Below are 26,992 nucleotides of genomic sequence, written 5' to 3' on the forward strand. Positions count from 1 at the left end.
TTTGAACATTTTCGGACTGCTCATACGTTTGCACAAAAATAAAAAATTAAGATAAACATATAAACTTATGTTACGATGTTTGAAACAATATTCTCGAAGCAAACTGGCTCCGTGTGCAAATCATTGATAATGACATTGATATTTTGGATTTCATGCGATAAAAAAGACTAAAGTCTAAATATTTATTTTTAAATATGGAATCAAATTTCCACAAATTTAAATAATTTACACTGAGGGAACATTCGCAAATACACGCTCAGAGGAGGGGAGGTACTTAACGAAGTGTTGCACTGCGTGAGGCACCAAGCATAATTGCGTTACGTAGGGGTGAAGGAGTATTGAGAATTTCCAAATTCCACTGTACTTAATATACGAGTATTCCCTTATCGGTTGTGATTTGCGGGATTTCTATAACACAGAATTCCAGCATACACAATTACTTTCGGCGCAATAAAAATTTTCTCGGCGGCGCGCTAAAAATTTCTTCGGCGGCACGCCGAGTTCAAATCATCGGCGGCGGCGCGGCGCGGTGGCGCACAGGACTAGTCGTGAGTTAGGGTCCTGGTGAAGTCGCCTCCCGGGCGTCGGTGATTGGCACAACAACAGTGGCGGAACTAGACCGACGGAAAATAAGCGAGAATAAAAAAAAATAAAAAAAAACGTCTGAAATGTCCAAAATTCCTAATACATAAATATTAGAAATATAAAATATTGAAAACGTCAAAAATATCAAAAATGTCTAAAATGTCAAAAATGCCTAAAATGTTTAAAAAATCTAAGTGTACAAAATGTCTTAAATGTCAAAAATATCTGAAATGTCTATAATGTCTGAAAGGTCCAAAGTGTCTAATGGTCTAAAATGTCTAAAATGTCTAAGATGTCTAAAATGTCTAAAATGTCTAAAAGGTCTGAAATGTCTAAAATGTTCAAAATAACCAAAATGTCTGAAATGTCTAAAATGTTTAAAATGTCTAAGCTTCCAAAAATATCTAAAATGTCTTAAATGTCTAAAATGACTGAAATGCCCAAAATGTCCAATATATCTAATATGTCTAAAATGTCTAAAAAGTCTAAGATGTCTGAAAGGTCTAAACTGTATAAAGTGTCTCAATTGTTGTAAATGTCTAAAATCTCTAAAACTTATAAAATGTATTGAATGTCTGAAATGTCTAAAATGACTAAAATGCCTAAAATGTCTGAATTGTTTGAAAAGTCTAAAATGTCCAAAATGTCTTACATATCTAAAATATTTAAAATGTCTATAATGTCTGAAAGGTCCAAAATGTCTAATGGTCTAAAATATCTAAAATGTCTAAAATATCTAAATGTCCAAAATGTCTAAAATGTCCAATATATCTAATATGTCTAAAATGTCTCAAAATGTCTGAAATGTCTTAAATGTCTGAAATATCTAAAATGTCTAAAATGCCTTAAAGATCTAAAATGTCTTATATGTCTAAAATGTCTTAAATGACTAAAATGTCTAAAATGTGCATTTTTTTTTTGTGTACAATATATCTAATATGTCTAAAATGTCTGAAAAGTCTAAAATGTCTGAAAGGCCTAAAAAGTCTGATGGTCTAAAATGTCTCAATTTTCTAAAACTTCAAAATTGTCCAAATTTCTAAAATGTCTTAAATATCTCAAATGTTTGAAATGTCAAATGATTGAAATGTCTAAAATATCTTTAATGTCTAAAACGTCTTAAATATCTGAAATGTCTTAAATTCCTAATACAAATGTACAAAATTTTCAAAATTTCTAAAACGTCGGAAATGTGTAAAATGTCCAAAATGTCCAAATGTCTAAAATGTCTCAAATGTCAAAAATGTCAACCTGTCTAACATGTCTAAAATATCTAGAATGTCTAATATAGGTCGGACTCGATTATCCGGAACATCAAAAATAAATTTTATTCCGGATAATCGAGTTTTCCGGATAATCGAATCACAGAAAAAGTATTCAAATTTGCTATTAACGAACATGAAATATATATATTTCCTTTCTTACTCGTATGATGCAGTGACGTAACCAGAAATTATTTCTGAGATGAAAAGGGGGAAAATTTTGAGAAGCAAAAAAAATTAATTGGACATTGATTATTTTCACATAATTCGAACATGTCCCAAACATGCCGGAAAAAACATAAATGGTCACAAATATGCCAGAAGGAATGGTAAAGGTAAAATTTCGGAATAAAAATTTAAAACGAACTCTAAAAAAATAAAATTCCGGATAATCGAGTCTAAAATTCCGGTTAATCGAATTCCGGATAATCTAGTTACCGGATAATCGAGTCTCCGGATAATCGAGCCCGACCTGTATGCGTAAAATGTATAAAATATCTAAAATGTTCAAAGTATCTGAATTGACTAAAATGTCTAAAATGTCTGAAATGTCTAAAATGTCTGAAATGTTTAAAATGTCTAAAACGTCTAAAACGTCTAAAATGTCTAAAATGTCTAAAAGGACTCAAATGTCTAAAATGACTAAAATGTCTAAGATGACTAAAATGTCTAAAATGTCTGAAATGTCTAAAATTTCTAAAATTTCTAAAAATTTTAAAATGTCTCAAATGTTGAAAGTGTCTCAATTGTTAAAAATGTCAAAAATCTCTAAAATTTATAAAATGTCTAAAATGTCTAAAATATCCAAAATGTCTAAAATGTCTAAAATGTCTAAAATGTCTCAAATGTCTAAAATGTCTTAAATGACTAAAATGTCTAAAATGACTAAAATGTCTGAAATGGCTAAAATGTATAAAGTGTCTCAGTTGTTATAAATGTCTAAAATCCTTAAAATTTATAAAATGTCTAGAATTGCTAAAATGTCTAAAATGTCTAAAATATTCAAAATGTCTAAAATATTCAAAATGTCTAAAATGTCTAAAATGTCTAAAATGTCTAAATTATCTAAATTATCTTAAATGTCTAAAATGTCTAAAATGTCACAAATGTCTCAAATTTCTAAAATGTCTTAAATCTCTGAAATGGCTAATATATCTCAAATGCTTTAAATGCATTATGTAAATGCTGAAAATGTCTAGAATATCTGAAAAATGTTTAAAAATTTCAAAAATGTTTTTTCTGTCTAGGACATCTAAAACGACCGAAATGTCTTAAATGATAAAAATCACAAAAATGACCAAAAGCTCTTAACAATCAAAAGTGTTGCAAACGTCGAAATCTGTCAAAAATATCAAATGAAGGCCACACTCAATTATACATACAGGTCAAACTTTTCATTTTGTTAGTTGAACGATGCAGCAGCGTAGCCAGAAATTATTACTGTGAGAGAAAGGAGTAAAGCCTAGAGAAGCAAAAAAAGTTATTTAGACACTGATTGGTTCCACTTAACTCTGGTAACAAATAGGCCGCGAGGGATAGTAAAGATAAAATTTCAACATAAATATTAAAAACGAACAGCAAACAAAAAAATTCAGTTCAAAATTCTGAGAACGATCTGTAGTTATGAAAATATTTTTTTAATTTCAAATATGACTTTTTCGAAGCTGATATGTAGGGGATATTCATCTAGTACGTAACATTTGATTGGAAGGAAAGGAGGCTGTCTGACAACCCAAAATTTTTTCTGAAGATTTATACACAAGGAGACGAGGTCTAAAATAGTTATTTTTGTGCTACGTAATTAATGGACGTTCCCTAATTGATTCATGAATTTAAAAATTATAAAATGAACTTCAAGTAATAGGAATAATTTTAAAAAAAATTAAAATTTGAGAAATCATAAGAATTTCAAAAATTGAATAAATGAAAAAAATAAACTAAAACAAAAGATTTAAATTTAATAAAAGAATAGAGTTGACAAATCAATATACACTGATCTTTTTTTTAACGTTTGACTGCAATTACATAGAAAATACCTAAAGATATAATTTTTTATTTTGTAACAAATGTGTTTTAGTAAAAAAATGAGTTAAAAATAAAATTCTTCCAATTCATTCGAAAACAATGGAGCATTCATGTAAAATAAATATAAAAAAATTTGATTCGATTGTATGTATGTATACAATATAAAATTCGACTATACAGTCATACCTCGCTCATGACGTAACTCGATATAACGTAACTTTTACCTCGATATAACGTAACTTTTTTAGATATCTTAAAATAAAGTACAAAAATTACTTCTGAGGTGTTTTTTGTTCCGAAAAAATGTTTTAGTAAATTTTGAAACCAATAAGTACCGTAAAATGGGGTAAAATTGATTTTTTTTTTCACTGTTTTGTGAATGATTATGTTTGTCAAAGAAAACGGTCATGAGAAAGGTTTTTTATACACTAACAGGTGATAGAAAATAAGTTTTTGCGCATTTTTGAACAACCTACAACAATTTTGCATCATTAAAATTTGTTTTTGGCTTCGATATTTCGTAACTCGATATAACGTAACGAAAAAATAAAATAAAGTTGCCTTATATCGAGGTATGACTGTACATAGTCCTGCATATGACAGGTGCCAATAATGCAATGAAGTCAAAACTGACAGAAATGTTTCTGTTGACATTTTCACTCTGAACGTTTTTTCGAGTGTTTTTCACCATCACCAAATTTTGACAAATAGTAGTAGTTGTCATCTTCAATGTGCGAAAAAATAGATTTTTAAAAAAGGTACTTTTTTAGTTTTTAAATATTTTGTACAGAAAAAAAAACATTTTTTTACAGTGTCTATATCTTTTCTCGAAGCGCAATTTACTACCTACAACTTTACGGAAGACACCATTTCAACAAAAAGTCGTTTTTCTGATATAGAAATTTTTATCTATCAGTCGCCATTTTGACGACGTTTGGCCTGTATCAGTGATGTTATAAATTACAAAAATAATTCTAATATTATATAAGATGTAAAAGATTACAAAAATATTAGACATGTGAGTTGCTGGATATGAAAAATGGCAGAAATATTAAAAATGTTAAAAAAGTGTCAGTGAAGGTTCAATTTGCGTTACTTATAGTTACATAGGGGGAAAGGAAGGATTAATAACGTAATTGTCTCAACAATTACGTAACTGTGATATTTTCTCAAAATTGAAAATTTAATTGCAGAGCGCGCGTTGTAATTGTAATTTCAAGGAGGTCATATTAAATGTTACTTATTGTTACATAGGAGAGGGAAGAGGTCCTAAATCTAGATTTTTAGCGTTATGTAATTTGTGAACGACTCTGTCAAGTAATTTAAAAAATGTCAGATATGTCAATAAGGGGGCATCCACAAATTGAGTAACGCTCGTAGGGGGAGGGGGACACCGTCGAGCGTTACGGAGGAAGACCGCGAAAACTACAACAAGGATCATAGAAGTGGGAGACGAAGGGTTTCTACGACGTTTAGTAGTTTTCATGGTGGTGTCGTTACATTTTGTTACATAATGTCAATTATGCCATTGAGCACAAGTATTGATTCAACTACTAATATAAAACTAATGTTATGTAAATTCATGCCTTTCGATCCTTACCATTCAATTTGAAAAATTCGAAAAAAAAATAGTAACCTAGCAGATTTTCTCTTGAATCTGATGTTGTTTAAAGAGCTACGTTACATTTTAACAGCTACTACTATATTGTTTACATATTTTTTGTCCCCTAATTTTTTCCTCATACCCTTTCAAGCCTATTGAAAAAAAAATATCATAAAAAAAGCTCATGTGAGAAAATCTGTTAAGGAAAACAAAAACAAAACCACATAAAAGTAAGCGTCTATACAAATCACCCAAAAAAACTCTTTATTGCTTTTTATTTCTGTGTTAAACTGTGGCGTTTTTTTATTCGCCTATCCATGCTATGAGCTGTAGGTCCCAACTAATTTCGGATGACGACGACGACGACGGGCGACGGTTCTCGCTCTAGCGAAAGATGGGCTGTTAGCGCGTGCCATTTCTGTGTTTATGTTACAATTTGTTTTGTGCGTCTTTGTCTCATTTTTTTGCTTAGACCGCCGCGCGTCGACCGTCGAGAGGTTCTCTTGGCTGGTTCGGGTTCAACATGAGGACGATTTTTTGCTGTCTCTGTTCAATTCAATTTCTTAAAAATCGTTAAACGAAGTAACTACAAGATAATTTACTCTCAGTTGTCGGTTCGTCGTCGTCGTCGGTGTCTTCATCGTCGTCTGGCAGTCAGTGGGTTAGAGGGCCCGAGTTGAGAAAGAAAAAAATAGCAGAGGCACTGAAAAGCAAACAAATCTCCGCTTGTGGAAGACGAAATATGAAATAGGGTTCCGAAAAGAAACGGTCATCATCACAGCCGAAATTGGCCAGTCCAGGTAGTTTGAGAAGATTCGGGGTCGGGGTTCCTATTTCTAGGAAACAAACCGGTTGGGTGGAATAGTAAATTGCATTTCTTCTTTGCTCTATTCGTTTACCATATTGGAGTTGAAAATTGTGCAAAATACTTTTTGGTTTCAAAACACTGGTTTATGATTGCAAATCGTCAACTCATTCTGGATAATTTAGATTACTTTTCAGATTCGTTTGTAAAAATCTTGGGTGTTTACGTATATTTTATGAAAATTCTCGGAGGTCAATCGGAGATCAGGTCAATGGAATCTAACAAACAACTCCTAGTATCATTTCATGGCGTCCGGGTGCCCAAAGTTATCGCACACGTTGAATTTGCGAGATCAAATCATCCGTACCATTGCGTTCTGTTTTGGCATTGAATGCTAAATCAGAATTGATAAATGTCCCGTCGAATAACGCCACAACTTATTTTAATCTCTTGAGTCAAACAGATTTTACATCGTTAGAACTTAAATGTATCGAACTCTAGCAAAATGCATCGTACAAAATGCAGCATTACACAACCAGCATCGGGACCTTCATTTCCACTACTTCTTCCATTCATTACCTACGAGACAGCCAGTGAAACAGTGCCTAACCTTCTCGCCACAGGAAATTCAAACATTTCAGTTTCCGTACATCTCACCTTCTCACTGCTCATCGCCTTGTGTATAGAAAAATTCACGGAACGTTTTCACGTTCTCATCAACTCTTTAATCCAGTTTGAATGCATACCGTTTTTTAAATGTGTGTGATTGCGAGTGCCCTACGAGTGACGTATACTCACTCTCACGGAACTCAAAAACAATCTCAAATCGGCTGGAGAATCAATGGCTCCCATGATTGTGTGAGTGTTCATATCGTCTACCGCTACGTGTAGTTTTGTATTGAAGAGCACCAGTTTTCTGTCTAATTGGTGTGGTTGTCCAAAAATTATGCTACCGATTCAATAGCGGCATGCGTTTACGATGATGACGATGATGATGGCGTTGATGATGGGTACTCTGTTTCGTGCCATCCATTGCCGTGGCTCAGCCCAACAACACGGGTATGCGTTCGCCAGCAGTCACCCAACGATCGTGGGGTGGTAACTCTTTGCGACTTGCGTGTGTGCTGTTTTTGCTTAGGTTTTTTATATAGTTTTTATATAGGCAAAATAGAAGTGTGGTTTCATGGCAGTGCACCTCCGACGGCAGGTCGTAATAATTTCGGTCGTTGGGGATGCGCAAAGTTTTAACTTACTGCGGGGACTGTATCTAAAGTTTTAACTAAAATTACTAACAAATTGTTTCGATACGAATTATTTTTTTTAATAATAGCGGGCTTCTGAATATTTTTTCTCAAATAAAAAAAATTACTCGAATAAAACGAAGAATCGAAAATAACTTACAAAGTTATTGAAAACATCCTACGTACGCGATTTAAATATAAAACAACACAAGTGTTAATTTGATGCAAATTGAGAAGTAATCCTGAACATCAACTGGAAAAATATTGTTTCGAAAAAAACCTATTCAAGCAATTTGAAGCAAATAATGTAGTGAAGAGAGTACCTATGCGAAATCCGCAATAAGAACACTAATGAGATAGAGCTCTTAGATTATCATTTGTAATATATTTTTTTTAAACTGCTGAAGTGGTATTAGTGTTATTTGTTACTTCGTGCACTTCGTAAAAAAAAAATCCGTGTAATCATTTAAATATATAAAAAAAACACAAAATAAAAAAAATTTCAATAAAAAAACTAAGCACAAACATTTGAATAATAAAATAAATAAAAAAATATGAATCATAAACTGTTCAGATTACATATGTCAATACAGGTCGGATTTGTTTATTTATAGAAAAGCGTAAATCTCATATTTTAATGCGTTTTATGATAATTTATGCATGTACAAACGCGGTAATGCGTAAGGATTAGAGGGACTCAAACAATTCCACGCAATTCCACGTGAACAGTTTCTGTTGGCGAATGTCGAAAATTCATGCAAAATTTTTAAACGGAGACGAAAAGGGGTCTAAACTCTCCAAAAAGTAGTGCACGTTGAATATGGTTTATCCAATAGTTCAAATTTGCATGTGGTCGCATGTTGCCGTTCTACGCATAGTTTCTAATGAATTTCTTATTAAAATGGGACAACTATGCGTGAAACATCAGCATTACTTACTTACTTACTTAGATGGCCGTACGTCCTAAGACATGGCCTGCATAACGTGGTTCCGCCAATGCACTCGGTCCATGGCTACCTGCCTCCAGTTCCACGGGCACCCGGTACTTTGCAGATCGTGCTCCATCTGGTCCACCCATCGCGCTCGTTGCGCTCCTCGCCTTCTCGTTCCCGCCGGATTTGAAGCGAACACCAATTTTGCGGGATAGCTATCCGGCATTCTAGCTACATGCCCTGCCCAGCGTATCCTTCCAGCTTTAGCCACTTTCTGAATACTGGGTTCACCGTAGAGGCGCGCAAGCTCGTGGTTCATCCTACGCCTCCACACTCCGTTCTCCTGCACACCGCCAAAGATGGTTCTTAGCACCCTACGTACAAAAACTCCGAGTGCTCGCAAGTCCTGGCATTGTCCATATCTCATGCCCGTAGAGAACGACCGGTCTTATTAGCGTACAGGATACACTTTGTGCGAAGACTCAGATTTTGCGACCGTAGGTTTTTATGGAGCCCATAGTAGGCACGACTTCCACTGATAATACGTCTCCTTATCTCCCGGCTGGTATCGTTGTTCTCAGTTACCAGAGAGCCGAGGTACACAAACTCGTCGACCACCTCGAACTCATCCCCGTCGATTGTTACCGTATTACCTAGGCGTGCCCTGTCGTGCTCGGACCCACCTGTAAGCATATACTTAGTTTTTGACGTATTAATCTTCAGTCCGATCCTATCTGCTTCACGTTTCCGTCCGGTATACCGGTCTGCCACCGTCTCAAATTTTCTGCCGACAATATCCACGTCATCCGCAAAGCAAATAAATTGACCTAATCTGTTGAAAATCGTGCCCTGCATGTCAAACCGTCGCTCGGTAGCTGTTCTGTTTCCCAGATTCGACGATCAACCGATGCAGCGAGCTAGCCAGTTTATCGGGGCCCATCTTAATAAGCTCAGCTCCGATGCCGTCTTTTCCGGCCGCTTTGTTGTTCTTGAGCTGCCGGATCGCATCCTTAACTTCGCTTATTGTTGGGGGTGGCACATCTTCGTCGTTCGTTGCACCGACCGCATCTTCTCCGCTCCTGTTGTGGTCTCCTGCTTGCACGCCATTCAGGTGTTCATCGTAGTGCTGCTTCCACCTTTCGATCACCTCACGATCATCCGTCCAAATGCCTCCATTCTTATCCCTACACATTTCGGCTCGTGGGACAAAGCCTCTGCGGGATCCGTTGAGTTTTTGGTAGAACTTTCGTGTTTCGTGTGTGCGGTGCAGCTGCTCGAGTTTCTCACATTCCTCCTCTTCCTGGCGACGCTTTTTTCCTTGAAGAGTTGGACTTGCTGCCTCCGTTTCAGTCTATATCGCTCCACATTCTGACGGGGGGCTCTACGCAGCATTGTTGCCTGCGCTGCGTGCTTCTCGTCCAAAAATCTGCCGACATTATTCGTCAAACCACTCGTTACGTCGATTCGGTTGCACGTGTCCCAGGACTTCCTCCGCAGTACTGCTGATAGCTGTTTTCACGGCATTCCAGCGATCCCCTAGAGGGGCTTCTTCAAGCTCTCCCTCTTCTGGCAGTGCAGCTTCGAGCGATGACGCGTACTGTGTTGCGATGTCGTGTTGCTTCAGTCGCGGGAGATTATACCGTGGCGGGCGACGGTACCGTATGTTATTCACAACGGATAGTTTTTGGCGTATCTTAACCATCACTAGGTAGTGATCCGAATCGATGTTAGAGCCACGATGTGATCTGACATCGATAATGTCCGAGAAGTGCCGACCATCTATTAAAACGTGGTCGATTTGTGTTTCTGTTCTATTCGGTGATCTCCAGGTGAGTCTATGGTGGAGGCTATGCTGGAAGAAGGTACTACGTATGGCCATGTTCTTGGAGGTGGCAAAGTTGATTAGTCTGAGGCCATTTTCATTCGTCAGCACCAGCATTGTTCATGACCGAGTTTCACTAATGATATGTTCGTATCTGATGTTGAACTGATGTTCATGTTTTTTGTTGTAGTTCTGATGCACCGCCTTAATCGATAAATCCGAAAGTAAGCATGCCGGGAATGTGATTTATTGATGTCTTTCGTAACGAAATTGCGTGTACTGCGTGTAGGGATGGGAAAACTATCAGTAACTACTGATAGTTATCAGTAAGAAAAAATATTATTAACTATAGACCGTTCCGATAATTATAAATACACTTACGATCAACCGTCATTTCAAATAACGTGCAGTATTCAACCAAACTTTGGCTGCGTCCTGTTGCTTACATCCAAAAGAAACAGATGCTGTCTTTTTTTATAACATTTAGTGCGAAATTTTGAAAATGCGTGGCCTTTCTCCCGATCAAAGAAAGCGAATTGTGCACAAATGGGGCACCGTGAGTGGTCTTTCTATAAGAAAATTAGCCAGAGAAGAAGGTATAAGTATCGGAGCAGTTCAAACCGCATTGCGGAAGTATTGTGAAGAGTGCACATTTACTGATGCCCCAAGACGGGGTAGAAAACCCGGGCCTGTTGATCCCACAATGGACAAAGAGGTTAAGGAATACTACAAGCGGCATCCTTCAGTATCAGTACGAGATGTGGCGAGAAAGCTTGGAACCTCGGCGAGTAACGTTATGCGTGCTAAGGGAAGAATGGGTCTGCAGACCCGTCGGAAGCAGAAGCAGCCAAAACGAAATCCAAAACAAGCTGAATCTGTGGAACCGAGAGCTCGGAAGCTTTTTGACAAACTTCTGACCAAAAAAATGGGGTGTGTTATCATGGATGACGAAACCTACATAAAACTGGACTATAAGACTCTGTCAGGACCGCAATTTTATACATCACCGAAGAGAAAGGATGTCCCTGGACCAGTGAAAGCCATTTACACCGAAAAATTCGGCAAGAAGGTAATGGTTTGGCAGGCCATTTGTGAATGTGGGAAAATATCTCGTCCATTCATTACGAATGACACAATGAATGGTAAAATTTACGTTAAAGAGTGTTTGCAGAAAAGGTTGTTGCCCATGGTTAAGCAGCATAACAATCCTCCAATCTTTTGGCCCGATCTTGCTTCCTGCCATTACTCTAAGGATGTACTAGGGTGGTATAAAACAAATAATGTCACATGTGTCCCAAAGGAGATGAATCCTCCAAACTGCCCTGAAATTCGCCCTATTGAAACTTTTTGGGCTTTGACCAAGGCAAAGCCGAGGAAATATGTCAAACCAGCGGACAATGTTGAAAAATTTAAAAAAGATTGGCTTAAAGTGGTAAAAATGGTCGGAGAACACACTGTGCAAAAGCTTATGAGTAGTGTTAAGAGAAAAGTTAGAGAACTCGCGTATCCTACAAAAAATAATCCCAACTTGAATTGAAACTGGAAAGAAAACACTTATCATCTATATTTCAGAATAAAATGACCCGAAAAATCCTGTATTTTTTTGTTTTTTGAAGTAGAATACTTCTCTCAGGAAGTTCGGCTACTAGGGATGTGAAATAAAAATCTAAAACTGAAAAAAGTGAAAAATATGTCCAATTTCAAATGCTAATAAATCGGTTAGTATTCGATGGATTTCCTTCGTTCTTGCAGCAATAGATTGGAAAATCTTCTAAGATTCTTCCCAAAATAAGATAATTGTAATTTTATTATTCACACTATTGTACTATTGAAAATAGTCAAGCCTTGTCAAAACGAAAAATTCGACCTCTGATTGGTCGTTATATGCTTGCTTCCCAAGTACGGTCGACAGGATTATATACCTTGCAATTGAAAACATGGTATTTGGCCTATACAAGAGCCTGTTTCAGCCGGAGCCGCTCATAATAGTTCTAGACAGCGACAACAGCAGTCGTCCTTCCTTAGCAGCAGCACTAGCCCTGTGGTTGGTCACCACGTCTCAGGAGCAGCGCGGTTTTTCTCAGCGTGTGTCGCCAGACAGCCATTATTCCCCCCGTGTTTGGGCAGCATGAAGATTGCCATCAGGAAATCCAATTTTGAACATCAAAATGCTATTTTGAAGGCAAATAAACAAGTCATTGAAAGTCAATAATTTTTGTCAACGCAAGCAAGCATTCTGTGTTGCATCCTAGCAATTTAAATTTGTCGCACCCGTCTAATTTACTGAATGTGAAATAGCTTCAACAATGCATGTTGTCCGTGTATCTTAATTCCCCCAATGTTAGGGCAGCTCAAAGGTTGTAATTAGCAACCGATTTTGAACCGCAAAATGCTTTTTTGAAGGCAAATAAAAAAATAATTGAAGGTTAATAATTTTCTGGCATCAACACAAGCAGACATGAATGTGAAATAGCTTCAACAATGCATGTTGTCCGTGTATCTTAATTCCCCCAATGTTAGGGCAGCTCAAAGGTTGTAATTAGCAACCGATTTTGAACCGCAAAATGCTTTTTTGAAGGCAAATAAAAAAATAATTGAAGGTTAATAATTTTCTGGCATCAACACAAGCAGACATTCTGTGCGGAATGCAATCAAATTCTGTTGTAGTTGTCTAATTTTTACTTTATTTAGTAAACCCCCACTGTAGGGGCAGCGCAAAGGCTGCGATCAGCATAACCGACATTGAATAATAAACTGCCCTGTTAGAACGCATTCACAAAAGCAGTTAGTTCGACTATGCAGAGCTAATATAAAGATGATTCAATCAATAAGCATAAACAGAATTTCGTCGTCTCCCAGCTGCCAAGTTGCAACATGATGCAACACGCAACAGCGAGCAAACGAAATCGCTTGGGGTTACAAACCACAATAAGATACGGGTTAAAACCGATCCGTGTGTGAGAGCACCATCGGTGTTTATTCGCTGGATACAAAAATCAAATGCGAATTGTGGAATAATTTGTCTGAAGAACATTAGGGAATGGAACAACTGAAATGATAGGGCGTGGCCTATTACGTAGCACCCTTCGGCTATAAAAGAGTGTTTCTGGGAAAACTGGCTACATTCATTAGTCGGAAGAAGAGCTGGATGGACCGTCCACAACGTTGACAGCAGCAGCAGCAGATATCAGCACTCAAATTGAACAAATCACTTGCCCTGTGGTTGGTCATCACGTCTCAGGCCTCTGCCTGAGAACAAACGCCAACGCGAGCGATCGGGCGAGATTTTTGCTGTACATCAGCCGGCACTTCCTCTAATGGAAAAGTTGGATCATTTTGTTCGGAAGAATATTACTGTCGGTAATATTACAGAGCTGCGATTGCATTATATCCGATATGGAATTGGACAATTGTTCTTTTGAGGACAAATAAAACACTTAATTTGAAGAGTTAGAAGAGTTTTGGGTACCAGTAGCAGTATGGTAACAGCCTCAGCGGTAGGTGCAGCCGGTACTTCCATGGGGCGGATGTTATAAGGAAGTAAATGGAAGCGGCATGGCGAAACAGTTCGGGTGTGCTTAGACGCGCGTCATTTTTCGTTGTTGATATTATTCCCCACATGAAACGAAGCGCTTTCGTACGATAGCGGCGGTATTAGCAGTAGATGCATTTGCCAACACTTACTCCAGTAAAGCCGTGTCTAATTTTCAATGTGAAAACACCTTTCTATTGTGTTGGCCGTGCACATTAGGCCTCTGCCAGGCTAAATGCGAAAAGCGGCGTGAACCGTTTCGCCCGGCCGTAGGTTAATGTGCAGCCGTAAGCAGAGCTGTGTAAAAGTATTCTACTTCAACCTCGCGGTCGTGGCTTTGCACACAACCCTCCTGTGATTTTTTCAAGAAAGAAGATGTATTTATAATTTTCGGAACAGTCTATATCAGTAAAGTTTTTCTTTTACTGATATTGTCAGATTTTTTTTGTACGAGAGAAAAGTTCTCTACAGTTATATAATTTTCCCACAGGCGCAACTAAGAAAATTTTTTAAAGGGGCTATTTTTCCTAACTTTTCAAAACATATCGATGAAATAACGGTTGAAAAAAATATCGATAAACGCTTAAATGCTTTCCTAATTAAATATTGTGTAACAAAGTGTCGTAACAAAAAAAAAAAAAAAAACAATACAATAAAAAAGATCACCTCAATCGAGATTGAATCTCCGTACTGATGGATTAAAGCGTCAACGCCAACCTCTTTCAGCAAAGCTGATTCAGTATGAGTAGAGCTAGATATGAGAATCTATTCTGCGTGCTGACCTCACTAAGCCCCGTTTTTAATCGCCGTATTACTGAAAAGCTTCTCTCCGCAGGTTGAGAAGAAGTATGAAATGGACCTATGTAGAATACCACAACCTTTCTGTAGAAAAATTCTGAGTGGTGGCTAGAAAATTTCTTGTGTGAGATGGGAGCGCTCTTTGCGGCATTCGGAAGCTCTTGTGTCCGAAAGCGAAAAAATACAATTTTTGGCGATTGACTAATTTTTATTAAAATGAACAATACAGATTGGGTTGGATTTCTCTAATGTAAACCTAAATCGCCAAACTATTGCATACCGCCAAAGAAAAACAATGTCTAGCCAAGGTTGCTTGAACTAAAAGTACAGCTGAATAAAACAACGCTAACAACAAATGTAGGTAGCGTCGAGGATTTGCTTAGAACTTAAATGCAAATTATCGATATTTACTGATAGTAATCAGTAACGAGTTAGAAATTACTGATAGTTATCAGTAATAATTTTTATTGATAGTTCCCATCACTAACTGCGTGCGAAGATCACCTGCATCATCATCACCATTATTATCCAATAATCAGTAGACAATGTTCCATTGAGGAAATAGCCATTATAAGCTGAATGGATTGGTGAGATCATTTACAAAAAATTTCAGGAAGAACTTCCGGCAAACTATCCAAGATTCATTACTGTTTACTGTCCGCATTTCAAATATGCGTTGACAATTCCGAAGATACTCTTCAGTAATGTAATCTCAAGTGCATCTTTCCATGGTTACTCGGTTGACTCTCACTCCCGAAACCTTTGTGTCTAGCTACGTTCAACTTCCGGATTTCTTTTCTGGTCCTTTTTTAGATGCTTTTGGTTGGGTGGTGTCTCGTTGTTTCTGTCGGTGTCGAAGGAGCAGCCTTCCTAATCAGGATGTAACATCATTCACTTTCCACTATCCATTGATTTACTCCTTTTTTCCAAAGTTAGCCCACATTATTCTACAGCCCACCACCGGTCGCAATAGCTGTCGTGGTATCGGAAAAGTTGTATCAGATCTAATAAGGACATTTTGCACGAGATTGAACAAAATTATCACCCTTGCCATGTCATTCAATTTCAGCAAAACATACAACTTTGACAATTGTGAACAACAATGAACTCATCTTGTCTCAGTGGTTATGGAGAGTGGAACTACTATGCAATTATTTTACACGAAGTAGTGCAGTATCATCGCATATCAATCCCACTATAGTTTATTCTATCGCTATGGTTATGAAGTGACTTTTTTGAAAAAATGAGACATTTAAATGTATCAATTTTCAAAGACAACATGCCAATATTCCAAGCAGATCGTATTTTATTAAACTTAACATTTTATTTCTTTCACCACGGCTTTCTCCGTTTGATACATCTGGGACTGATATGCATTTCACGATAGTTTAGCTGAAGAAGGCTTTTTGACACCAAGTATAAAATTATTATATCTCGTATCAAAATGTCAATATAATTTCTACTTTACTAACCTTCATACCGTGCGGTGAAACAGAAACTTAACAGCCTACCAAATTTACGAAGAAACTGTAAAAATTTACAAGAAAAAAAGAAAAAATATCGAACGCACGCAAACACCAGATTTACAATTTGGCGGTTCCACAGAATGTTCGGTTAAAAGTTATACAAATGTTGGTAAATATGGAATTAAGCAAATATTTCGGTAAAAAATGCCAGAAATATAGTCAAACTACAGATAATACACTACAGTCGTTGATTTTGGTGCTTTTTTGCAGGAATACCGGAATTATTACACGTTACCCATGTTGTAAAAAATTACCGAACGATTTTTTAAAGTTCTCTACGAACGTCGGCTTAAAGAGATGACACTGGTCGACACAGGTGTGGCCCCTGAGCTCGAACTGAAAAAATGAAAGATTATAGCTTTTTAAACATTCCTGTGAAAACAGTATTTCAGAGACTTAAATGAGTTTTCTCGTAAACATAACGTTGAAGCACGCAACGAACCCGGCGAGCAACTACTAAGTGACACTTTGACGTAAGTTGACGCGTTTTGACAATGGCTAGGGGCACCAAAATTCGCAGGAATAGTTAAAAAGCTATAATATTTCTAGGGCAACTGTTTTGAGCTTTGGGGCAGCAATTTTTTTCGCTTTTGTCGACCAGTGTAATGGAACAAATACTCTATGTTGAACTAAAACCACCTGTCAATAAAGCTGACAATTTCCGGTGTCAATTTGAAAGCATGCAATTTCCAGATTCCAGAACACCCCTAGCATCCAGTTTAGTATATACACGTTTAGCCACTCGATTATGACGGCTCCCATACATAGGCCTTACGAATAGCCTATCACGGTATATGCTTTGCTCGGTTGTCGCTCCGCTGTTGTTGCTGCTAAACTGACTGCCGTGCCGACTGTTGTGGGTTTGAGTGACGTGTGTATGATCACTTTTTTTCTCTTCTGTTCTATCTCTCTCCCCTAATTTTTTTTCCTTCACTCAACCACACACACTCGCGTACCCTCCACTCTCGCTCGGTGTTGATTCCGTTCTCTCGACGCTCAACCATCGCACCGCACTCGCTCACTCTCACTCTCTCTTGCTCGCTCGCTCCTCTTTGCATATGTACTGCTGCCGTGCCGACCGACCGCGCGGCACACTCAACAGACTGGCGTTTTTAGAAATAATAATGTATGTACACAAAAATGACGCGCGCCTGAGTGTATTTTCTACTGGGTTTGCTGTCGGTTGATCGACTGAACGGGTGTCGGGAGAGGAAGCAGCAGCAGAGCGCGGCGAAGCGAGGCAGCACACACAAACCCCTGTGTACAAGATTATAATGCTAAAAAGTTTGAGGACCAAAAACTTTTTCTAAAACCAGTCGAGTTTTTGCCTTGCGCTGATTAACACACGCTTTGTGCCCCTCTGCGTACGTACCGATAGAGAACCGATAGGCGGCGAGGACGAAACTTCGGCAACCTGGGCATCAACGAGAGTGGTTACGGGCAGAGAAGATTTTCGCGCGACGCAACCTCGTTTTGACAGACTGTGTGCCGGTGTGTCAGTTCCGGAAGATTAGTTTTTACCGATATTTTAAATGAGCAGTTTTTTAGTTGTTTGTGATTGACGAAAAAAAAAACGACCCGCGCGCTTGTGTTGTGATTGTTTTTTTGATGTAATCGAAATCGGAGTAAAAAGTCAAGTGAATTGTCATAGATTGATGCGCGTGTTCTAGAGACGATTAGTGGCTCGGAAAGTGATGATTTAGATTTTTTTTCTGCATGCGCTTTCTTGGTCCCGGTATAGAACACAAAACCCGGAAAGTGTGCGTGCTTTTTCTTTCGATTACTAGTTTGTTCCTTCGTGTATTTGGTCGGACTACACCCGCACACTTGAGTTTTTTTTTTTTGACTCATCGGTCTCTGCTATGCGAATTATTTTTTCGCTATATACCACATAAAAACGGTTTTCCCTCGTCCGTATACGGCACGCTCCCACCCCCGCGCCGAATGCTTTTTGGGACCGACCGACGTTCGGTGTCGTAAAATTCGTCGTACGTGAGAGCTTGCGGCGGCAATTTTTTCGCAAAATTGTATTTTTTGTTCGACAAGAAGAGAGGAGAACTCCGAAAAAAAAACTGAGAAGTTAGACATCTGAAGGAAAGCCGTAAGCGGAAAATTTGCTCGCAGTGGATGCGTGTGTAAAGGAAAATATCGAAGAAAAAAGCGAGTGTTGAAAAAAAAACGGCTGTGACGGTTTATCGACCGAAAACAAAAATAAACAAAGTTTGTAACTTCGAAGTGATAAGACGGGAAGTAAACAGTTGAACTGACGCTGGAGCCGTGTGATGGTTTGTGTTGATAGGCGTTGATGTGGCTCCTGTTTCTATCTGTGAAGTACCAAGTGTGCCTTTTTTGCCAGTGGGATTGAGTTTAGGGGGTGTGAAGTGATCTTTCTTTGCTCCCAGTATCCCTGTTAACGGCCGCAAAATTCTCTCCTTACAACATCATCACCACCATCACCATCCCCCAACCAGCAACCTGGAGGGTAGAACGATCGAGTACCGGCCCGGCGGCGGGTTGGATTACCACAACTCGCCGCTGATGGCCGAAATCCCCACCGGGGACTACAGTCACATCCACCGCTCCATCGATCAACTTCGGTCGATGAACGAGCGGGGAGTACTTGGTCAGCTGAACGCACTGGGTGCGGCCAACACGACCGACCTGCGTTCGGCGATTGTCCACGAGTACAAACCGTACATAAGCGATCTGCGACATCAGCAGAACGACCGGCTAGATTATGCTTCGGTAGTGCACAAACAGGTCCTGCTGGATGAGCAGCGGGCTGCGGCCAACAACAACAACAACTCCGATAGTGAAATGCGCCACCCGGAGGAGCAGAAACCGCACCACTATAGTGCACCGTCCACCCCGCCCACGCCGCTGTCCATCACGGAGGCGCAGATGCACGAGTCCAAGGTAGGTCTTCGTTTTTGCCACGTGCAACTAGGTTAGGGTAAATTTGGCAGAACTTTCTTTGCACAGTGAAAGGGATTAAAAAAGAAACATCAGTTGTTGGGGTTTTCCTCTAGCGTCTTATCAAAAAAGTTTCACCGCATTTCCTTCGCAGGTTTCTCAATCTCTTCTTTATATTTCACGAAAATTTGGGTAAAAGTTAGACGAATAACAGAAATAAATCGATTTTAAATGAGTAGTTAAAACTACACTTTTTGCTGCTAAGGATATGACTTTATAAAAGTGAACTTGGACGAAAAACTTAATATTTTTCATGCCAAAAGCTGATGCCCCCCTTATCTTCAATTCGCTCAACCGCCGTGAAGACACAGCAGTAATTCGATAGCTTGAACCCCAAAATTGCCGTCAAAGCACTCCCTCGTGTGGAATGCAAAGCGAAAGACACCTGATCAGTTTGATGGTTCGAAAATTGTGATCTATATGAAAAAAAACTGGAGTTTTGTACTAAAGAGACATTTTAACAAAATTGGTTTCGCAAGAAGATAGATTTTAGTGATTGGAATGATGAAAAAATCTTACGCATTTCCTGAGGGTTTAGCCTTGAATAGAAACTTCCAGTTCATTGCTATCATCAAATGTCGTAATGTTGAGACACACTGTTGTTTTCGGATTTTGACTATGTTGCCATTTTTGGCACCACATGTGCGCCGCACGAGCTCTTGCGGCGGAGAGTTCACTGTCTTCTTTTGGCACAGACTTCCCGGTCGACTTTGAACTGACCTAAACCTGACACCGAATGAGTTTACAAGTTATAAACTGGTGAGACTGCAAGTGAATTTTTGAAATATATACATTATTGTTTGTTTGGGTTTCAATCGCCAAATCCTCAATGAATTTTATCACTTAATTACAGGAATTCAACAATGCGAATTGTTCCGCAATATATTAACAAATCGTAAAGCGATTGTTTCTATACTGGTTATTCGTCACAAATATGCGATGAAATTTTTCACTTGTGTCGTGACTACGCGGTTGATGGACGATCTGGCAAAAATATTGCCGAACTTATCAGTTGAGATTATGGTTATCAAATTACTGTTTCAAGTTATCTCACTCACAACTTCGGATGATCTCGCTGTTGACCGAACAAATTGTGGCACGAGATTCGATCTGCATCCCAAGTTGACTTGATATTTTTACCTCCTATTATGAAACAGAACAAAGAAATCGATCTGAGGTATGAAAGGCAAACCAGACACACATACCATTTTGATAGATTTTGACTAAAATCAGATGATTTGTACAGCTTCTTTAAAAAAAATAAATAAATGAGAATCCACGAATTTGAATCATTTTCATTGCTAGTAGAGGTTTTTTTTTTCTATTTTATGTTTACAAAACTGCCTTGTCTGAGAATCAGAAAATTTTCGAGCTGTAAAACTCTCCCAGAGAGTCAGTTTTTTCAAAACAAATATATTTTGGGGCAACACCAGATCTTGAAGCTTTAATGTTTCACATCCCGAAGTTAAATTGAGCTGAAATTTTGCATAGGAACTTTTTTCGAGAAGACGATGCTTTTGATACCTACTGTTGAACGAAATCCGAAGGTCAAATATTTGCACTCCCTAATAAACAGTAATGTCGTGTCCTTATATTAAAAAAAAATATCAAAGGCTCTGGGGAGAGGTCTTCGAACCCTTTAACCCACCCTTGGCTACGCCACTGCTCTGAAAATATACTAAGCAGTTTTTATCTGTATTGCAGAGCAGCATTTGTGGTTGATTTTTTTCAATTGATGTTTATTCAAAGATTTTTTGTGATGTACGGTATATATTCGTATTCTTAAGACATCTATAATAAAAAACAACATGTTGAGAAAACGGCGATTTAACATTATCCGTAAATTTTCTGATTTCCATCTATTTTAAACAATTACATCCAAAGCCAATGACCAGAACAGTTTCATGGCACTACAAGTTTAACGTTGAGAACAAAAAACCATGGAAGGTATTGGTTTTAGGTTATATAACTTGAAAAAAAAAAACAATATGGGACAAAATATTGCGGGTAAAGTACTCGCATATTTTGTCCCATCACATATAAATTCAACCAGCAATCGGCGGAACGTATCTCCCCCTGCCTTAAAAGTGACTTTAGTGTATATTTTATGCATTTATTTTGCTGTTACAACAATATGACACATGAACAACATTTCAAAACTACGATTATTTATTTTCAACAAGCACTGGAAACTATTTATTGACATCGAAATAAGCGCTCTTCCATGCCCCGAAAGTCACTCGTACGAATTTTCCGAATAAAAATCAAGTTGGAATAACTAGATGGTTTTGAATGGTGGATTGGCAAATTTTTGTATGAAAACTCCAAGTTTTTAAATTTTTTTGACAAATTCTACAACATGTATTTTGAAGGTGAAACTATATACTTTCATACTAAATGTGTTGTTGTTGCATATATGTGCAAACAAGGGAGTGGGGTGCCTCCAAAAAGTGTCATTTTAGAACAAAAAAATACCTGTAACTTTTTCTCTGAATAGTTAGCAATTATCTATTAGTGTCAAAATATGCAGTATTTTACGCCCTAAAAGTCACTCAAACACCGCTTTGAAATCCGAAAAAACCTGAAAAAACTAGAGCAATAATAGTGTTTTTTTTTTCGAACCACCCCGAATGAATTTAGAAAAATTGCCATAAAACAGTGAAAAAACAAGATAGAGAAATATTTTTTTAACAAAGTTTCATGAAATTAAATTACCTATAATTTGGTGGAGGACAATATTGCTCTATGTCGTAAGATAAAAAAGTAGGAGGGTGGTATCCAAGACACGACCGCATAGTAGACGTAGGACTACAATAGTTTTATATTTCCTTTTGAGGCTCTGTTTGATTTGAGCTCGTTTTACTTTTGGCACGGTTCAATTTTGGCACACATGTGCCAAAACAGAGCGATTATGTTAAATCACATTTTTCTAGTTTTCTGGATTTTTTTTAACCAATTTAAGCACAACATCCCCCAAAAGAAAGATATTTTATAGTTGCCAAACCGGATGGAATCGTTAAAACGGTTCCTGAGAAATGACCGGAACATGTTTCGGTAATATGATGATCATAATCAAAGCAGCCTCTAATTACTCGGATGGTAATATCAGTATCTTGGTCGTCAGCCTAATATCATCAAGCGACACCTCAAACGACTTGGAACTATAACTAGTGTATTGATGGCCATATCTACTGTTAATGTCGTCTTTGGCCGTTCAAAAAGTAAAAAAAAGTCATGAAAAGAGAACTGTTCATTTTTGGCATGGTTCGATTTTGACAACAGAAAAAATTCTGGCGTGTTTCCAAAATCGAACAGGGTCTGTATTTTTATTTTAATATTGATGAATACTTTTCATTATAATACATATAGAATTTTATAAACATGTTAACACTCAATTCAGGTCTATTTGAACAGTTTATTAGTAAATCAGTTTCTTCAATTGGAAAATAGAAATACAAAGTGGGAACTCTGATATCAAGATGAAATGAATTTAGTTTTCCTCTCGACACCGTGGTACGCAAATAGGTCATATTGTACTAAATTCATTTGGCTAGCAAAATATAATCATCAGTACAGCTCGTTTAATTACCTTTTGAAAAATCTGTACGGAGCATTTTGGTTTTCTATTGTCTTTTATAAACTCCATATTTAGCTATTTCAATAAATCTGAGAAAAACAGAGTGTACAATTCAAAACTAAACAACGTATTTTATCTGTACAATGCACCGAATTTATATACTCTGCTATCTACCTCTACCGACACGTACAGAATTTTGTTGTCTCCGGTGGTGCAGCGTATTTTGCGGCACCCGAATATTCATATCGCCGGCTTCGTGCAACACTGGCACAACTCAAAACGATGCGAAATCTAGTTAAGTTTCATCCCACGAAACCTTGTTTCAAAATTCCCAAAAAATCCAGAGTTATGAGTAGAAGTGCCTTTGCTGCACAAATCGGAATTTCTCCATAGAGTGAGTAAAAATAAGTTTTTTATTTGGACAACGTGCTCATAATGTGTGCATAACAGACCTAAAAGTGTTAAGTGTTAAATGAGGATTGATAATCTTAAAGTAAAAAAAATAAGTTTTTTATTTGGACAACGTGCTCATAATGTGTGCATAACAGACCTAAAAGTGTTAAGTGTTAAATGAGGATTGATAATCTTAAACTTCAAAGTTTTCTTGAAAATCGAAAAATAAATTTTCGACGCAAATTTTCAAACGCGTTTTTCTCGAAACTACGATTTTTGAGTTGTGCCAGTGTTGCACGAAACCGACGATATTGAATACTGATATTTGCTACTTTACGAAACAAGAAGAAGAAGTAAACAATTCAAACGGCAATTCGATTGTGTTCCAGATCGCAAAACGACACCTACGCGTTAACCCAACTCACCTTACTGTGCGTCGACAGCAGCAATGTAATTTTTTGGCTTGGCTGCACACAAATGAATATCGAGTTCTTCTGCACTGACAGATGCGAGTGACCAGCGTTCTATTCATACATTGCTCGGTGCAGTACAGTTGCCTGTACCAGCATGTTTTCATTCAAGACAGCAGTTTTAAAAACATTCTAACAGAAGAACGTAAAACTGTCTGATAGTGGAGGTGGTTACGAACTTTCCGAAAAAGCTTCACCTTCAAGATATCAAAATAGTATAGGCTCATAGAAGCAAACGTTAGTTGACCTATTGGGACGGGAAGATTCTGTCAATTTTTTTTTTGCTGCTGCTATACAGGATATCAAGCAGGCAGTTGGTGTCTACTCATGAAGTCTGTGCGGGGCGTGCTTGCATGTGATTGGTACATTGTTCGTGAAAATTCGACCTTGAAATTCTCATGAGATTTTCACTGTTTAACAATAAAGTGATAACAATAACTGAAGAATCACAAAATTGTCCATCATTTTATCAATCCAATGACATATTGATTATTGTGATACATCCTGTGGTTACATCAGTATTACCGTTTAAAATCTTTCGTTCCAACGTTACACCTTGGTTTTAGTTTCCGCAGAATGTATCTCAATATAGTGCGGTTAGACGTAGTCCTACGTCAAAAGTTATAATTTTCATTTTGAGTACAATAGGATCACGCTAGTAACCAGCCATACCAAAAGATAGATTTCTCCTAGTAGAGAAACTTTCTAGAAGATAAGGAATTTCTAGCATCTATGGTTTCCGAATTACAGATTTTTGTCGTGAAATTTCACGATTCCGACCATAGTGCATCGGGTTGATTAGGGTTAAACGCTTTGTAGAAACTCCCGTAGAGTGTCTCTATTCTTCTATAGCTATAGCTGGAAGATCCACAGGGTTCAACATTGGCAGTCTGCTTGTTTTACGAATCTGCTGAATATTTTTTCTTGACCTTCACTCCAATACGAGACCTAATTTTGAAACGACAGAACGGTACTCAAACATGTATGACAACATAAGAAAAAAAAAACAAAGCAATTATCGCTCCTATATTCATCTCATCACCTAAATTTATCTCATCGCTCTTATTTGTCCAGTTTACCGTTACGTTTTGCTATTTTGTTCAAAGTTAAAGTAGTTCTAATAATACTTAATTCAGTTGAGTGTTCGTAAGTTTTACTTTGAAGAAAAACCTGAGATGAGTATAGGAGTGGTTCCTCTATATATTTGGGAAAAATTCTGAAAGCTTCATTTTCTGTCGAAATACAAAAATGTATACGTAAACAAATTCTACAATACGACACCTTTTTCTTTGGCTTCCTGGTATATTTTTTTTTTGGTGTGCTTTGATGCCAAAATAAATTTTCCTGAGTTTGGACCCATTTCACTATCAAAATACATCATAAAAGCATACAAAGAAGACGAAGCAGAATGAAAAAGTTAATTTCTGTTGCACCGTGTTATGACTCCATAATTTAGAAAAGTTTTATCAGGTAATTTCGTGTTCCGTTAGTCAACAGACGCGAGAGAAAGTCGAATTTTTTTCGCATAAATCGGGAGCATGGACTGAATAAGAATAAAACTGGACGAATACTTTCGCTCCAAACTGCGACCAAACGGATGTTTACCATTCGGGTTTTCCTGCATCATGATTTTCATCGGAATAACTGATATAAATGGTTGCTAACATATGTTCTTTGACAGGGTAAGCCTTTACAGGGTTCCTGGACACTGTGGCATCGAAGGAAATGAATAATCAGATGAACTAGCGAGAGCTGCATCAGCCATGACACTTATCAGTCCTGAACCATTCTATGGGGTTACTTTTAGTGCACTAATGATGGAGCTATCAGAATGAGGAAAAGGTCAGAGGCTGATTAACTGGGATAGCACTACAATAGCTCGTCATGGAAAACGATATATGAAGCCGACCGCACAAAAATTGTTAAACCTTTCAAAGTTTCAAAGAGGGATCTGAGTACTCATACACCCCCCCCCCCCCCCCCCCAAAGCTGTCCACGTGGAATGTGGATGGCCCCTATCGGGTGACAACTGAAAGTTTGGAAGTTTTTTCTACAGCTGTCAAAAAAGGTGGAAGAACATAAAGAAAAACTAATTTATTTCTTATGAAGATACATCTACAGTAGGCTGTCCCAAAAAAAAAAATCGATCTTGAAAAAGTCAAGGTGCTCAGCCCTAAATTGAAAGATAATGTTATTTATAGCATTTTTGTACAACATTTCGACTTTCTGAAAAATTGTTTTCAGGTTGCCCAAACATGATTTATGAAAATGACTTTTTTCAGCTACAAATCACGTTTGGGCAACCTGAAAACAATTTTTCAGAAAGTCGAAATGTTCTACAAAAATGCTATAAATAACATTATCTTCCAATTTAGGGCTGAGCACCTTGACTTTTTCAACATCGATTTTTTATTTTGGGACACCGTAATCTACAGTCATACCTCGATATAAGGCAACCTCGATATAACGTAACTCGATATAACGTAACTTTGACCTCGATATTACGTAACTATTTGAAATACTAATAGGTGATGGGAAATAGGTTTTCACGCATCCTTCAGTAACAATTCACAGTCTTGCGTCAATTAAAAAAACTTGTTTTCTGCTTGTTTAAATTTTCTCTAAATGGCCATAAGAAAGGATTATAAATACTGATAGGTGATGGGAATTAGGTTCTCGCGCATCTGTGAGTAACCACCAACAGTCTTGCATCAATTAAAAAAATGTTTTTTGCTTGTTGAAAATTGTCCTAAATGGGCCTAAGAATGGTATAAAAATACTGATAGGTGATGGGAAATAGGTTTTCACGCATCTTTGAGTGACCTCTTGTATCGATTGAAAAAAAAAATTTTTTTTGCTTCTGAAAATATTTCTAAATGGGCATAAGAAAGATTTGAAAATACTGATAGGTTATGGAAAATAGATTTTCGTACATTTTTGAATAACCATTAACATTATTGCATAAATAAAAAAAATTTTTTTTGCTTCGATATAAAGTAACTCGATATAACGTAACGAAAATAAAAATAAAGTTGCCTTATATCGAGGTAAGACTGTATTGTGAACTAGCAAAAAATATTGAACATTTGAGAAAGGTCCATCACCGGCCTCAACATTCATTTGACACGGCAGAACACGAAGGCCATCATTGTGGTAAACTATTCAAAATGTTGCAAATTCGTATATCTCCGTAGAAAAAATAATTCATAAAATAGAGAGCCAGATCTTCTGATGTAGTTAACAAGTAAATTTTACATTCTGGTTTCAAAAACACGTTTCCAATTTTAGGGTTATGAAAAAATACACTGTTCAGCTGACAAAGTAATTTATTAAGCAAATGTCCAATTCTATTTGTTGTAAGTTTTGTTAGTTTGCAGAACTGTTTCTCAGAAACCACGAATGAGCACCAATTGGCTCGACAGCTCAAGGTTTTTCGTTCCTGCAGAAA

The 26,992-nt window shown here is 37.4% G+C and overlaps 1 protein-coding gene across 3 annotated transcripts in view; it reads left to right on the forward strand.

Annotated features, from left to right (window-relative positions):
- Window positions 1-17,365: 17,365 nt before the first annotated feature.
- LOC129727709 (zinc finger protein squeeze-like) overlaps window positions 17,366-26,992 on the forward strand; it is an 88,950-nt gene continuing 79,323 nt past the window's right edge. Inside the window, exons 1-2 of one of the 3 annotated variants that reach the window (XM_055685784.1) lie at window positions 17,426-17,495; window positions 18,181-19,047. In XM_055685784.1, coding sequence (XP_055541759.1) covers window positions 18,670-19,047 — 378 coding nt within the window. In that variant the 5' untranslated portion in view covers window positions 17,426-17,495; window positions 18,181-18,669. Of the gene's footprint in view, window positions 19,048-26,992 lie in introns of all 3 variants that reach the window. The other 2 variants (XM_055685785.1, XM_055685783.1) reach the window with 2 other exon arrangements.

This window comes from Wyeomyia smithii, chromosome 3 (assembly GCF_029784165.1).
Source record: "Wyeomyia smithii strain HCP4-BCI-WySm-NY-G18 chromosome 3, ASM2978416v1, whole genome shotgun sequence".
Classification (NCBI taxonomy): domain Eukaryota; kingdom Metazoa; phylum Arthropoda; class Insecta; order Diptera; family Culicidae; genus Wyeomyia; species Wyeomyia smithii.